This window comes from Schistocerca americana, unplaced genomic scaffold (genome assembly GCF_021461395.2).
Source record: "Schistocerca americana isolate TAMUIC-IGC-003095 unplaced genomic scaffold, iqSchAmer2.1 HiC_scaffold_421, whole genome shotgun sequence".
Lineage (NCBI taxonomy): Eukaryota > Metazoa > Arthropoda > Insecta > Orthoptera > Acrididae > Schistocerca > Schistocerca americana.
The window spans coordinates 109,710-124,339 of NW_025726150.1; the positions used below are offsets into that span (position 1 = coordinate 109,710).

The window sequence follows — 14,630 nt, forward strand, 5'->3', positions numbered from 1 at the left end:
GCCAATGAGTAATATATATTTAGCCTCTTTATTACTGCAATTGCTTGAAATATTCTCTGATTATTGATAAACATTGATTAGTGGGCAGCATATTTTTTCCCAGAATGAATGTAGGAAGCTCCTTTCATGACACAATGAACTCACCCTTAATGTCTTGGGATTATTTGAATAGTCGACAGGTTGACAATGGAAATTATACAGGCCTGTTAACCAACCTGACATGCTTATCTGCAAAACAAGTACCATTATATACTTGGATGGAATCTAAATATAAGCAGACACAACAAGCACTTCACTTTACTCCTTATTTCTTTCCAAAGGATGAACTCTGGAAATGTTTCTGTAGAAATATGGCTGATACATTCAGCAGCAGTTTTCATGTTAAAATTTTAGTTAATTTAGAAATTGAAAATTCAAAGCATTAGAGAGAATTAAGATACATAAAAGACCATGCTCTAGGGGTGATAAATTAGCTCAATTCTTTTGACAGGTGTAAGCATGAAAACTGAAATTTGAACTTTTCCCTTTTATACAGGAAAGGCAGTTGATATGAACCAAAGGTCACGATAAACACAGTGACATTTGTCCAATAATAAATGAACACAGTAAAGAAATAGTGTGTAGACAAACCTACACAGAAAATATGAAGGAGGTAACTGTCTGTTCAAGAGGTGACAGTCACAAACAGGAAAAGCTTAGAATAACACAAAATGGGAACTATGAAAAAAAGAGGTAAAAGGGGAAAGTGAAAACAAAAATAAAGCAATTGTGGCTGAAGAAGCAAGTAATTGATTTAGGAAATAAGAAGGTCACAAAAACAGTGAGAAGTGATGTAAAAAATGAATACAAACATATGATACACAAGGTGTCAAAAAAGAAAAATGAGGAAAAAACACAGCAGCTAGAAGACAACTTTGCCATAGGAGGCATGTCAGGATTTATGTAACAGAAATTTGAGGAAGAAAGAGGAGTTGAGGAGCCTAATATTAGCTAAGAGGTATTGCAGAAAGTAGTATGGTATTTCTTTATAGAATTCATATACTTTTCCTTACTTTGTTTATGTCTTACATTTATGAAGGATGAAATTATAGTTCCAAAAACTGAATGTTTAACACTATCTATATATGTGTCTACATAGAATTTAACTTATGATAAGCATGGCTCCTTTATCTATCTTTATTCATTTTAGTTACTGTACCATTTTCTGGTTACACTTTGGTAAAGCAATGATAATAACACTGTTCTTTCACCATGTTAGATATGAATATCAACTACATTAACAAAACTGGACAGCAAACTACAAATTCATTACTACAACCACATAAACATGCATCTTTTGCAAACATATATTTATGAGTATTTTGATAAAGCATATTGAAAGTATTCCTTCTGTTTCTTCCAGAGTAACATAATTTGAATTGTTTTATTTAGCTTACACAAGTCAAAATGTATAATTTCTATGTTATGTAAAAATTCAGCATTAACGTGTATGGTGTTACAACTTTCACTTATTTGTCATGTTTTCCTCAAAAATATACACAAATAAACAGTAGTATTATACTTGCAGAAAAGTTTGTTAATATGGTAAAAAATTACTCATTTCTGTCAGTTTCAGATGATTAGAATAAATTCAGCAACTGATATTCATTGACATTCCGACTGGAATAGTCATCACTATGAAAGTAATTTTTTTTAGCCACAGTATTTTAAAGACTATAATTAAAAGCAATATTTATTATGACAATATTCATTATAAAAAAGTTATTCACAAATTTAGTGCCCCCAAGACGCACCTTTTTAAATTCCATAAACAAAAAGCTTAAAAATCTGAGAATAAATCTGTTACTACCCAAAATCCATTACGAGTGATTTTGGAACTAGTCAATTGAAGTGCTGCTCCAGCTATTATGAATCTCTCTGGTTTTTATGTTGATTAAAATGCAAACAAATAAACAACATGGTGAAAAATTATTGCACATCACTCTAGGTGTACCATAAATTTTCACCAGTACTGGGAGAATTGCACAATTTAGATGAAAATCGTAGCTTACGGCTATTCAGAAAGATTAACAATTTGTACATTTTCCTCATACCAGAGGGAATGTACACCAGCAAGACCAGAAATGCAACTGAAATTGATGTACAAATATATTTAGATGATGAGCACAAAAGCCAAAAGGAAGCTCATGTACGTAATGACCAAGTTGTGTGGTCAGTATCCTAACACTGCACTCATAGCAAGGTTGGTTGGTTGGTTGTTTTTGGGGAAGGAGACCAGACAGCAAGGTCATCGGTCTCATCGGATTAGGGAAGGACGGGGAAGGAAGTCAGCCGTGCCCTTTGAAAGGAACCATCCCGGCATTTGCCTGGAGCGATTTAGGGAAAGCACGAAAACCTAAATCAGGATGGCCGGACGCGGGATTGAACCGTCGTCCTCCCGAATGCGAGTCCAGTGCATAGCAAGGTCCTAAGTGTTTTATTTTTGTATTGTTTTCTGCTTGTGTGTAAGATGTGTCAAATGTGTGACTATATGCTTCAGATAACATTAAAGAGTACAGTACTTGTGAAGAGCAGTGTTCTGCTGATGTCTGCATGAATGAATGTAAAAAAGAAAGAAGGGTAGAATCTAATACAGTATCACATATAACTTTGTCTTCTCAAATGGCACTAAGGCATTCACTATATTTGTGTGTCTATATCTCCATCCACACTCTTCAAACCTCTATAACATTAGTGTTAAAGGGTGCTTACTACTTTTCCAAATCTTAAGCATTTGCCATGTTCCATTCACAAATGGGGTACATGAAGAATGAATAGTCGTCTATGTCAGCAGTTATTATCTTCATTTAAAAAAGTTCTTATTTTACAGTACAGTTGTGAGAAGTTCAGAATTTAATCCTGGATAAGGGGACATAATGAGGGGATCAAAACTGTACTGCACATGTCATCATTTTTTCCGCTCCTATACCAGCTCAAGGCTATGGATGCTACAGAGCTGTGATTTAGAGAAATCATAAAAAAATATAGTTCAACTGACTGAAACTAATTTTTAAAAATAAGAATAGAAAAATGTACCCAGTCAGATATGGTGACCTACACAAAATATTATATGCCACTGTCTACATGAAAGGGGAAAATACAAGTTTTTTGCAATGCAAAGACATACAGTGAGGGAACAAAAGTCATGGGATACCCTCTAATATCCTGTTGGACCTCGTTTTGCCAGGCATGGTGCAGGAACTAAATGTGGCATGGACTCAACAAGTTGCTGGAAGTCCTCTCCAGGAATATTGAGCCATGGTGTCTCTATAACCATCCATAATTGCAGAAGTGTTGCCAGTGATGTATTTTGTGCATGAACTGACCTCTTGATTATGTCCTATACATGTTCAGTGTGATCCATGTCAGGATATCTGGGTGGCCAAAACATTTGCTCAAACTATCCGCAATGTTCTTCAATGAACAATAGTGGCCTGATGGCATGGTGCATTGTTATCCATAAAAACTCCATCTTCGTTAAGGAACATGAAGTGCATGAATGGCTGCAAATGGACTCCAAATAGCTGAACATAACAATTTCCAGTCAATGGATGGTGCACTTGGACCAGAAGACCCAGTCCATTCCAGGTAAACATAGCCCACACCATCAGTGAGTCATCACCAGCCTGTACAGTGCCTCATTGACAACTTGGGTCCTTGGCTTCATGTGGTCTGCACCACACTTGAACCCTGCCATCAGCTCTTACCAGCTGAATCTAGGATTCATCTGATCAGGCCACAGTTTTCCTGTCATCTAGGGTCCAACCAATGTGGTTACAAGGTCATGATAGGTACTGTAGGTGACGTGCTTTTATCAAAGACAGGTTGTCTGCTACCATAGACCATTAAGACCAAATTTCTCTGCACTATTATAATGGATAAATTTGTCATACATCCCACATTTTTTCTGTGGTTATTTCAAGCAGTGTTGCTAGTCTGTTAGCACTGACAACTCTTCAAAATCGCTGCTGCTCTCCGCCGTTAAGTGAAGGCTGTCAGTCAATGCATTGTCAGTGAGAGGTAATGCCTGAAATTTGGTATTCTCAGCATACTCTTGAAACTGTGAATCTCAGAATACTGAATTTCCTAACGATTTCTGAAATGGAATTCCCCATGGATCTATCTCCAACTACCATTTTGTGTTCAAAGTCTGTTAATTGCTGTTATGCAGCCATAATAATGTTGGAATCCTTTTTCATATAAATCACCCAAGTACAAATGACAGCTCTACTAATGCACTGCCCTTTCATACTTTGTGAAAGCGATACAACCACCATCTGTGTATGTGGAAATCACTGTCCCATAACTTTTGTCACCTCAGTGTAATCATACAACAGGGACCAAGCAAATGAGGCAGTGCTGTTGTTAAGATGCTGACCTCATATTATGGAGATTAGAGTTTGCTCTGTCCGGCCATCCTGATTTAATTTTTCTGTAATTTTCCTAAATCATTTTAGGTAAATGCCACGACGATTTCTTCATCGAAGCCATGGCAGACCATCTATCCTATCCTTACAATGCATACTTATATGTTTAGGATGCGTGAATATTTTTAGCTATTTATTTTCATTTTATTGTGATGACAAATCAAGTATCATTATCAGGTGATTCCTCAATGAATATATGTGTGACCTCAGCTTTAGAGTGGAACAAAATATTAGCATAAAGGGAGACACGCTGCATTTGGGAGCTTAGTTTTACTAGAAAGAATCATTTATATCATGTGTGGAGTTTACATAAAGATGATAGGCCAACGGATGGCAGTTGTGTGGTGATTGTAGTAGCAGTATAACTATGTGATGATATGTGATACAGGAACTTGTCTCTAGCCTGCTCTGATAAAGTCAATGTTCATCCTTAATCCACTATATTTGCTTTCCAAGCCCCTTCTGTTCCTTATATGCCATCTTTATCAAATTTCATATCCCCAATTCTGTCACAGTGGTGAGTACTGGACTCCTATTTGAGGGACTGGCACTTCAAATCCCTGTCTGGCTATCCAGATTTAGGTTTCTCATGGTTTCTGTAAATTACTAAAGGCAAATGCCTGGGCAGTTCCTTTGAAAAGGACATGGCCCAAGAACTTAACCAAAAACAAAGCAATGTTTTTAATCTTGTTTCTATGTATGTCAACTATTCCGTGCCTCTAGTACACAGTGAGTGGATACCTTCACTCCTTCCATTATTTGTATTCCACATGACCTACCAGTATCATATTAATATCTCTAGGAAAGTTAGATGAACTGACCATTGGATACATTGTGTGAAGATTCTGTTACATTTTCTCCTGATACTGTTTCAACAGATTCCTAAACCATGCACAGGTAATATAAGTTATGGCTTATCTATAAAAATGAGAGGTTTGTTGTAATTGTCCCTGTACCTTCGACCAATAGCACAGTCTGCAGGAAGTAAACACCAATTCTTGTTTCCTCAGAATACTTCAGACAGCAATGAAACTGAGTTACACATAATAGATTCATCTAAACATCTAGCCAGCAATGCAGTGATAATTACTCTTCAGGGAGAAGCTCACATTCTAGAAACACAGATACACAGCACTCACGTATGTTGTCAATTAAGCCATTAGTATCATGCAGTAAAAGGCTTCAGTGTTAATGTTCAATCACAGTTAATAAATGACATCTATACACACCCCAGTTCCTCCACAACAAACACCTCATGCGAGTCAAGCATTTACCGTTAAGCAAACAAAGTACATACAAAGTGGTAATATAGTAATGAGATACTGATGAGTCAATGGAAAAATGATATCATAGGGGAAAATAATTTAGCATTTTCAGTTTGGCAGATTTACAGCAACTACGTTTTAGCAACAGAAAAGAAGAAAATTTTACATTAAAAATATTTTATAATGACAAAATTCAGTGAAAAAGTAAATATCCACAATTTATCTCGAATGTATATATGTACAGAAAAGAGTTGTTAAAAATAACTGAAGTGACATGTGATTGATCCACCATGTGATGATGTTTTTGCAGTGTCTTTAACAGCATTTCACTGCATTCATGGAACATGGAATGTATATTCCATTAGGAGAACACTTAGTTTCATCTCTCAAAGACAGGATAAGCAATTTTTCATCAAAATTCTGCTAAAATACCATCACCTGGAGGAATCACAAGCTACTTTTTTTTAAAAAATTTGAAGTTAGAGAAAATATATACCAACTTTTTATACAGAAGTATTATACCAGCACATGTCGTATTTATTTTGAGTATGCAGTTTCAGATTTTGCTTTAAATGAGTTAAAATTAGGCTTATTTAAAATTTGAATATTGTTAAAATTTCCAAAGAAGAAAAAGGTACATAGCTGTATGTACCTATACTTCCTAGACTGAAATTCCAGGCAGTATCATAAGTTTACAGAGTGGGCACAGTGACTCACCCTGACAGCTAAAGGGTTGTCGGAGTAGTCGATAGGCTGGCACCGGAAGCTGTATTCAGTCAGCCATCCACTCATGAGACACTGAGAGAAACAAGCTGTTAAATTCCATTCACCGAAAGCTACTCTATGTGCACTGTTTCCCCACAGAATGAAGAAGTGCCTTCTCCTGGAGAGTTTTCATTACTCACATATTAATTTTGACAGAATTTCACATGTGTATTTCTAGATATGTACATTGACATCAAGACCTACCCTTCTGCATTTACTGATATATTTACTTCAATAAAATTTCACACTTGTTTATGTACATATGGATATTGATACCAAGAGTTAACCCTTTGAAATTTGGTCATAATGATAATATTAAAGCAATCTGAACAGACATTTGTTTGTTCTTTTGATGTCTTCTGACCAAATTGTAGTTAATTTGTACAGTGATGTATGTTATATCTATGCAAAATAATTTGTCATCAGCCAGTCTATTATCTTCATTATTTTTGCCTTATGCTGCAGGAAGATGAAAAAATACCATAGTGTTAAATATTAGAAAAGTTATGTATTATGGCTGCTGTTTAACTGTAGCATGGATGAAACTTTAGTTTCATTAATTCATTAACATGCTGTCTCTGCATCAAAAAGTTCAACAATACATTCACATGTAGACCTACTTCAGATAATATTTTTAAGTAACTCACTGAATAATTGTTCTTTCAGGTGTTTAAATAAACACGTGATGTTTTCATCAAGGAATAGTCATACTTTCTGGTCAAGAAAGTTTCACTGTTCATGGAAGATTTGCAAAGTATCTCCAACAGCAAAAATCCAAAATTTTAGACAGTGACTAGACAGCATATTCCTGAATCTTTTGACTTTATTTAACAACATTGAGTTTTCCCAGTTCTCATGAGACAAATACTCTCTCGCTGTTAAATAGGAAACTAATGAAAATATATATTCCAAGGATGGATTACAGCAATGTGGTAGCCTGAAGAGTGCAGTTATATAGATGGTAAATGGAATGCAGTAGGCTGGGAGTTATATAATCTCATCTTTTGTGCAGAATGTATATATAAAACTGGGTATTTATTTTCATTCATTCACTATCACTTCAGGTAACACAAAGTCTAGTTTCACTGCCATAGTGTCACACATGGTTCTCTGCCCTTCGATTAACTTTTCCAATAATAATTTTCTAGTGTGATACAGTGGTATAATGATGTCTGCTGCCATTAAAAATCTTCTGCAGTTATTATTCTTCAGTTTGCCACATTAATTTCTAGTTCATGAAATTTTATATTTGAACACAATTGAAGCACTGCTGTTGTTGTTTCAGGGGCATTTGGCTTCAAAGTCATAAGTATGCACTGGAATGCAGATATAGATGTAAACTGCAATGTGTTACTTTCTCCATTGCTACTGGAATGAAGTCATATATTTCCAGATTGTTATCTTCATATCACCTATGTTCTCATAGTCAATATACTTCAATGATATAGTATGTTCCAATTTTCTTTCTATAAAAATAATGATAAGGGTTTATTGTTCTGTGAACCATTCATCATCTTTCTGGAGTTTTTTGTATAAAAATTATTATAGAATGTCAACACACAAAAAGCAAACTAAAAACAAAACAACACTGAAATTAGCATTTATCATAGTAGCTGTTCAGATCATCTCTTCCACTTTGTTTTATGAAATTAATTACCTTAGGTGCAGAACAGACTCATGTAAATTCAGGAAAATGTAAGTTAGGTAACCCTTTTTACTACTAATCATTTACAACTCTGTAGCAATACTGAGTGATTTGGAGAGCCAAGAAAGTACTGAACAATAAACTAAGCTTGTTAAATACACTGAAACACAAAGTTTTAGTAACAATAGTAACAGTCTCTATTAGTTTTTTCTCTGCTCAGTAGAGGAATTTTAATATAAATCAAAAACATTTAGAAGCAATAGACAAATTATATTTGCCATTTCATGAAAAACTGAAAAGGTGACAAACAGCTGAACTAAAAAGCAAGCTGTGCTGGTAGCAAACACTCAAAGCATGAAATGCAGAAGAAGAAAATTTTATACTTAACTCAAGGAAGAACAAAATAAAAGAGGGTAGAATTATTTCAAAGTTTTAACATTTCATATATTTGAAACATGTACATTAATATACTAAAGCTTTGCATCATATAAGGATTCTGTGCAACAACAAAATGTATTATTATGAAATAACACATCATTCAGCTAATGTATCTTGATTAAAAATCTGTTTTAAAGAAAAATCTGATTTTGTAAATGAAACAAGAAACTGTATTTTGAATAAGTTACTTAAATCTAAGGAAAAAATTAAATTAAAACCAATTTCTTGAAATTTATATGTACAACAAGTAAATCAACATTTTCAAAGCAGTTGCACAGTTCATCCTTCACATTCACACAACATTACAACTGAATCAGGAAGTGGAGAGAAAGCTAAGCACCAGTTAAGTGCAGAAACAGTTTAAAGAGAGAAAGATTATTTTGTAGTTGAAGTTCATCACCGGAGGACAGAATACTGTACTAAAATAAGACATTTCACTTATTCTGTGCATGTTTATTTACAGTGCTTGTCCAAAATCCTATTTACAAGTGTAAGTGATTTTTAACCTCCACCCATAAGCTGTAATTAGGTTTTTGCAAGTCATTCCATACACTTTTTTTTCATTTTACTTAAATTGTAGTATGTTCCCATGAAAGAATGGTCTTCCAATCTGTAGTAACATTATTTACAGAGGTTAAGAAATAATGCCTTTATTCTGTTCAGCAATACCCACTTTTAGGCAATGCTGGAACTGGTATGTCAAATTCAGCTAATTTATTTATTCTGAAATGGAGATCAGTCTGAGGGACTTAAAATACATTCACTTCACTTCTGATAACATGTGACATCCATATTAGCCTCCCCCCCCCTCCAACCCCCCCCCCCGCCCCCCCCCCCCCACTTACCATCTCCCCATAACTCTGTGATTAAAAGAATTTGTTTATTAATTTGGCTGACAGTGCATACACCTGTATTCAAATTATTTGAAGCTTGTTTGATGCAATAGTTCAAACTTAATTGACATCTTTCAACAGATGGCTATATGAGGGACCACCACGTCGTGTTTGATAATTATTTGAGGAATTAGCTATACTGACAGAGTAACAGCAGGTGTTTCATCACAGAAATAGGAAATTCTTATACAATTTACTTCTGTAGATAATTGTGCAAAGATAATTGTACAAAGATTCAGCTATATCACTGCTTACTATTATTATCTGATTATTACTAAGCAGTATTACCACAGCTTGGTAAAACAGTTTCACATGAACTCATGTGGACATGTTACTAAAAAGATAATCTGTCTCATATAGTGCTGATGACTAAATTTCCCATCTTTATTTATTATTTATACTTTTCAAATGACTTTCATATCATCAGGCTGCACTGCTGTTCTGATGATCAGAAAATGTATTGCGTTCTGTGTGTATTTGAAGGGAAACTTGACTAACACACTATAAGGCTACTCTAGCCTCACATACTCCGAAAGACCTTCCAAATAGGACTGCACATATTACATTCACTGATAATGGTACTCTGCTGTAACTTGAAGACTAGTCAAAATATTTCTTACTTAGTTTAAGGGAGGCAAGTTGTATGCTTCATACATTTACATGCTCAGTATGCAACTATTAACATTGTATACAGGGTGTTACAAAAAGGTACGGCCAAACTTTCAGGAAAAATTCCTCAAACACAAATAAAGAAAAGATGTTATGTGGACACGTGTCCGGAAACGCTTAATTTCCATGTTAGAGCTCACTGTAGTTTCGTCAGTATGGACTGTACTTCCTCGATTCACCGCCAGTTGGCCCAATTGAAGGAAGGTAATGTTGACTTTGGTGCTTGTGTTGACATGCGACTCATCACGAACGTGGTTTTGCCATCAGTGCAACGTTTACAAATGCGGAGTTGGCAGATGCCCATTTGATGTATGGATTAGCACGGGGCAATAGCCGTGGCGCGGTATGTTTGTATCGAGACAGATTTGCAGAATGAGGGTGTCCCGGCAGGAAGACGTTCGAAGCAATTGATCGGCGTCTTAGGGAGCATGGAACATTCCAGCCTATGACTCGAGACTGGGGAAGACCTAGAACGACGAGGACACCTGCAATGGACGGGGCAGTTCTCTGTGCAGTTGACGATAACCCTAATGTCAGCGTCAGAGAAGTTGCTGCTGTACAAGGTAACGTTGACCGCGTCACTGTATGGACAGTGCTACGGGAGAACCAGTTGTTTCCGTACAGTGTACAGCGTGTGCAGGCACTATCATCAGCTGATGGGCCTCCACGGGTACACTTCTGCGAATGGTTCATCCAACAATGTGTCAATCCTCATTTCAGTGCAAATGTTCTCTTTACGGATGAGGCTTCATTCCAACGTGATCAAATTGTAAATTTTCACAATCAACATGTGTGGGCTGACGAGAATCCGCACGCAATTGTGCAATCACGTATTCAACACAGATTTTCTGTGAGCGTTTGGGCAGGCATTGTTGGTGATGTCTTGTTGGGCCCCATGTTCTTCCACCTAAGCTCAATGGAGCACGTTATCATGATTTCATACAGGATACACTCCCTGTGCTGCTAGAACCTTTACAAGTACGACACAATATGTGGTTCATGCACGATGGAGCTCCTGCACATTTCAGTCGAAGTGTTTGTACGCTTCTCAACAACAGATTCGGTGACCGATGGATTGGTAGAGGCGGACCAATTCTGTGGCCTCCACGCTCTTGTGACCTCAACCCTCTTGACTTTCATTTATGGGGGCATTTGAAAGCTCTTGTCTACGCAACCCCGGTACCAAATGTAGAGACCCTTCGTGCTCGTATTGTGGACGGCTGTGATACAATATGCCATTCTCCAGGTCTGCATCAGCGCATCAGGGATTCCATGCGACGGAGGGTGGATGCATGTATCCTCGCTAAGGGAGGACATTTTGAACATTTCCTGTAACAAAGTGTTCGAAGTCACGATAGTACGTTCTGTTGCTGTCTGTTTCCATTCCATGATTAATGTGATTTCAAGAGAAGTAATAAAATGAGCTCTAACATGAAAAGTAAGCGTTTCCGGACACGTATCCATGTAACATATTTTCTTTCTTTGTGTGTGAGGAATGTTTCATGAAAGTTTAGCCGTACCTTTTTGTAACACCCTGTATATCTGTTTGTGTGTGTGGTTTTCCGATATTTCATTTAAACTATGAACTTACAACACACATGCTCTTCAAACATGGTATGCTGGAATGTTTGTGTACTATTACTTACCTCGTAAAAAAGCCATGCACTGAATATAACTTGGAAAAAGTTGTATGCAATCAGTAGATTTTTTAGCTCGAATGGTTTACGATTTTCCATAAGTCTTGGGCCAAGTACTTTTACAATATATACATATGTGAGACAGATTGCAGCAGTAGGGAATGGGCTTGACATTAGGAACCATTTGCTAGTCCTCGGATCTGCAAACATTTTAGAAATGTCAAAATCATGTACATAATATAATGAAGTTATAATACAACAAATATTTAACCTGTGAAGTCAGAGAGCATTTCATAACAACACATTATTGTCACAGAACCCATTAGACTACAAGTCCTGGCATAAAGAGCACATTTTAATGAAATAAAGGCATGCAGTCATAACAACCTGTAGTTTCTTGATGATCCACGATAAGTTTTAAGTGCGGAAATGAGAAAGAATATAACACCATTTTTGTGACTGCTTTAAGAAAAGAAGAGAAATAAACTGAAAAATTGGTGTCTACATCTTATTCACAGTGACTGGAGGTGAAGATCCCCACACTCAGCATTATTAAAATAATGGAACAAAATTCCTGTGAAATCTGCTAACACTGATCATTCATGTACTTCGACTACCATTTTTTACTCCAGTGAACAAGGTTGTCTGCAATATCATAGACAGTATAGTACATATTTGTCCATATAGGTGGCCAGATGTATATGAAGCAAAGTGGCTGATTATTTGGATTCTCTGTTAGACAAGATATTAAAAGATCTTGTAGTTGAACCCTATTTACAAAAGTGTGTGTATAAACAGCAATGTGTGATGACAGTACACACTCTTTATGAGAAGTCACTTGCAGAGAGTAACTGCAGACAGACATCAGCTCCCAGCAATAGTAAAAAAAAAAAAAAAAAAAAAAAAAAAGAGGTTCAAATGGCTCTGAGCACTATGGGACTTAACATCTGAGGTCATCAGTCCCCTAGACTTAGAACTACTTAAACCTAACTAACCAAATGACACCACACACATCCATGCCCAAGGCAGGATTCGAACCTGCAACCGTAGCGGTCGCGCGGTTCCAGACTGAAGCGTCTAGAACCGCTCGGCCACACCGGCTGGCCAGCAATAGTCAAAAATTGTAAAAGAACTGTCATAAAGAACTGTGCAGATAACTACACACAAGTGATTTAGAGCCTCAGTAAATATCTACCAAAGCCAATGTTTCAAAATTATAGCTTTGCCGAAAGGTAAAAATTGAACTTCTGTCTTTAGGTTGTTGTCTCAAAGCACCCAACATGTGACAAGAATACATTTACGTGATGCAAATTCTACCACGTCCATGTCACAGTCACAGTCTCTGTGTCACTTTTGATGTTTCCAACTACCTCACAGGTGAGTAGTAACTCCAAATATGACAGAAGGAGCCTCAACTGCTTACTTTGAGAGACGAAACTAATAGTAAGAAAAAAGCAACATTATTTAGTTTTTCAATGATTGAACAACTTTTGACATCTTAAGCTCGCAGAAACTCATCAAACGGATGACCACCAGTGGCACTGCACACATTACAATATCATCTATTGTCAGAACTGCTCTTTGGGTTCAAAATCCTTTGGCCTATTGCTAACACGTTCTGTCTATGATTCTTCAGAAAGTACTTCATGGTTGTCAGATGCTTATGAATAAATCTTCTCACACACAACCTGGCACCGTCTCTTCAAATTTTACTGTGTGAACAGTTCTTTGCTGAAAACCTTGGCCAGTTCTCTGAGAATCCAATGACCCAGTTTCTTGTAAGTTTCTATACATGGTGATAAATTTGAACCATTCTCAAATGGTATCCGTACAAGATCCATATTGTACAGCAACATGCACCAAAGGACTCACAACGACATGTTGACTTCACTCTCCACTTTCTCACTAGGATTGAAGTTGACGAGTGCTGGCCCTGGACCATCTTATGGACATATGATGCCCATTTTTCTTAGATGGGCGAGGTGAACACACAGAATTGCCGAGTGTGGGGATCTTCACCTCCAGTCACTGCGAATGAAGTTCCTCTGTACGGTGCAAATGTCACCATATGGCGTGGCTTCACAGTTACGTCCATCATTGGACCCTTCTTTTTTGAACAGGTTGGTGCTCAAGGACCAGAGACGTGCAGTGTGACAGGCCAGCATTACTGTGATATGCTTCACCAGCACATCATACCTGCACTACAAGAGAGAGACACATTGAACTCAATATTTTTCATGCAAGATAGGGTCCCAATGCACATCACTTGTGAAGTTCACCCGCTTCTCTGAAACACATTTGGATATGATAAAATTATCAGCTGATCATTTCCAAATGCTTGGCTGGCATGATCACCTGATCTCATTTCCTGTGATTTCTGATTTTGGGGCTACCTAAAGGACAGGGGAACATTCACACATGTGCTGATCTCAAGCGCAGCATATCAAGAGAGGTAGCTGGCATACCCACAGACATGCTTCATTCTGCTGTGCAGAATGCAATCCTGCACTTTCAGAATCTTCTGGGCACTGATGGGGGCCATATTGAGCCCCTTTTGTAGCAGTAATGGTACCGGTATGTGATGGTATGATGTACCATTGCAGCACATCAAAAGTGTTTCAGTTGTATTGATTCTGCATTATTTCTCTTATCCATGTCCTTGAAACTAATGCTACCAAGTTTGTTACTCATAAGGTAGGTAATTAGTTACCATGTTATGATGTGCTAAATTGGGTAAGTAGTAATTAAAGTGCATTACTCACAGAGATTCAGTGAGGGCTTTAATTGCCATATGGCAACAAAACTTGGTAGGTATTCTAATGCATTAATGCGCAACTGATTTATGCTGGAAA

The 14,630-nt window shown here is 36.9% G+C and overlaps 1 protein-coding gene across 1 annotated transcript in view; it reads right to left on the bottom strand.

Annotated features, from left to right (window-relative positions):
* LOC124582891 (elongation of very long chain fatty acids protein AAEL008004-like) overlaps positions 1-11,978 on the bottom strand; it is a gene marked incomplete at its 5' end in the record, with an annotated part of 50,216 nt that extends 38,238 nt beyond the window's left edge. Inside the window, 2 exon segments of the mRNA XM_047131320.1 lie at positions 6,449-6,529; positions 11,788-11,978. Coding sequence (XP_046987276.1) covers positions 6,449-6,529; positions 11,788-11,978 — 272 coding nt within the window.
* Positions 11,979-14,630: the final 2,652 nt, after the last annotated feature.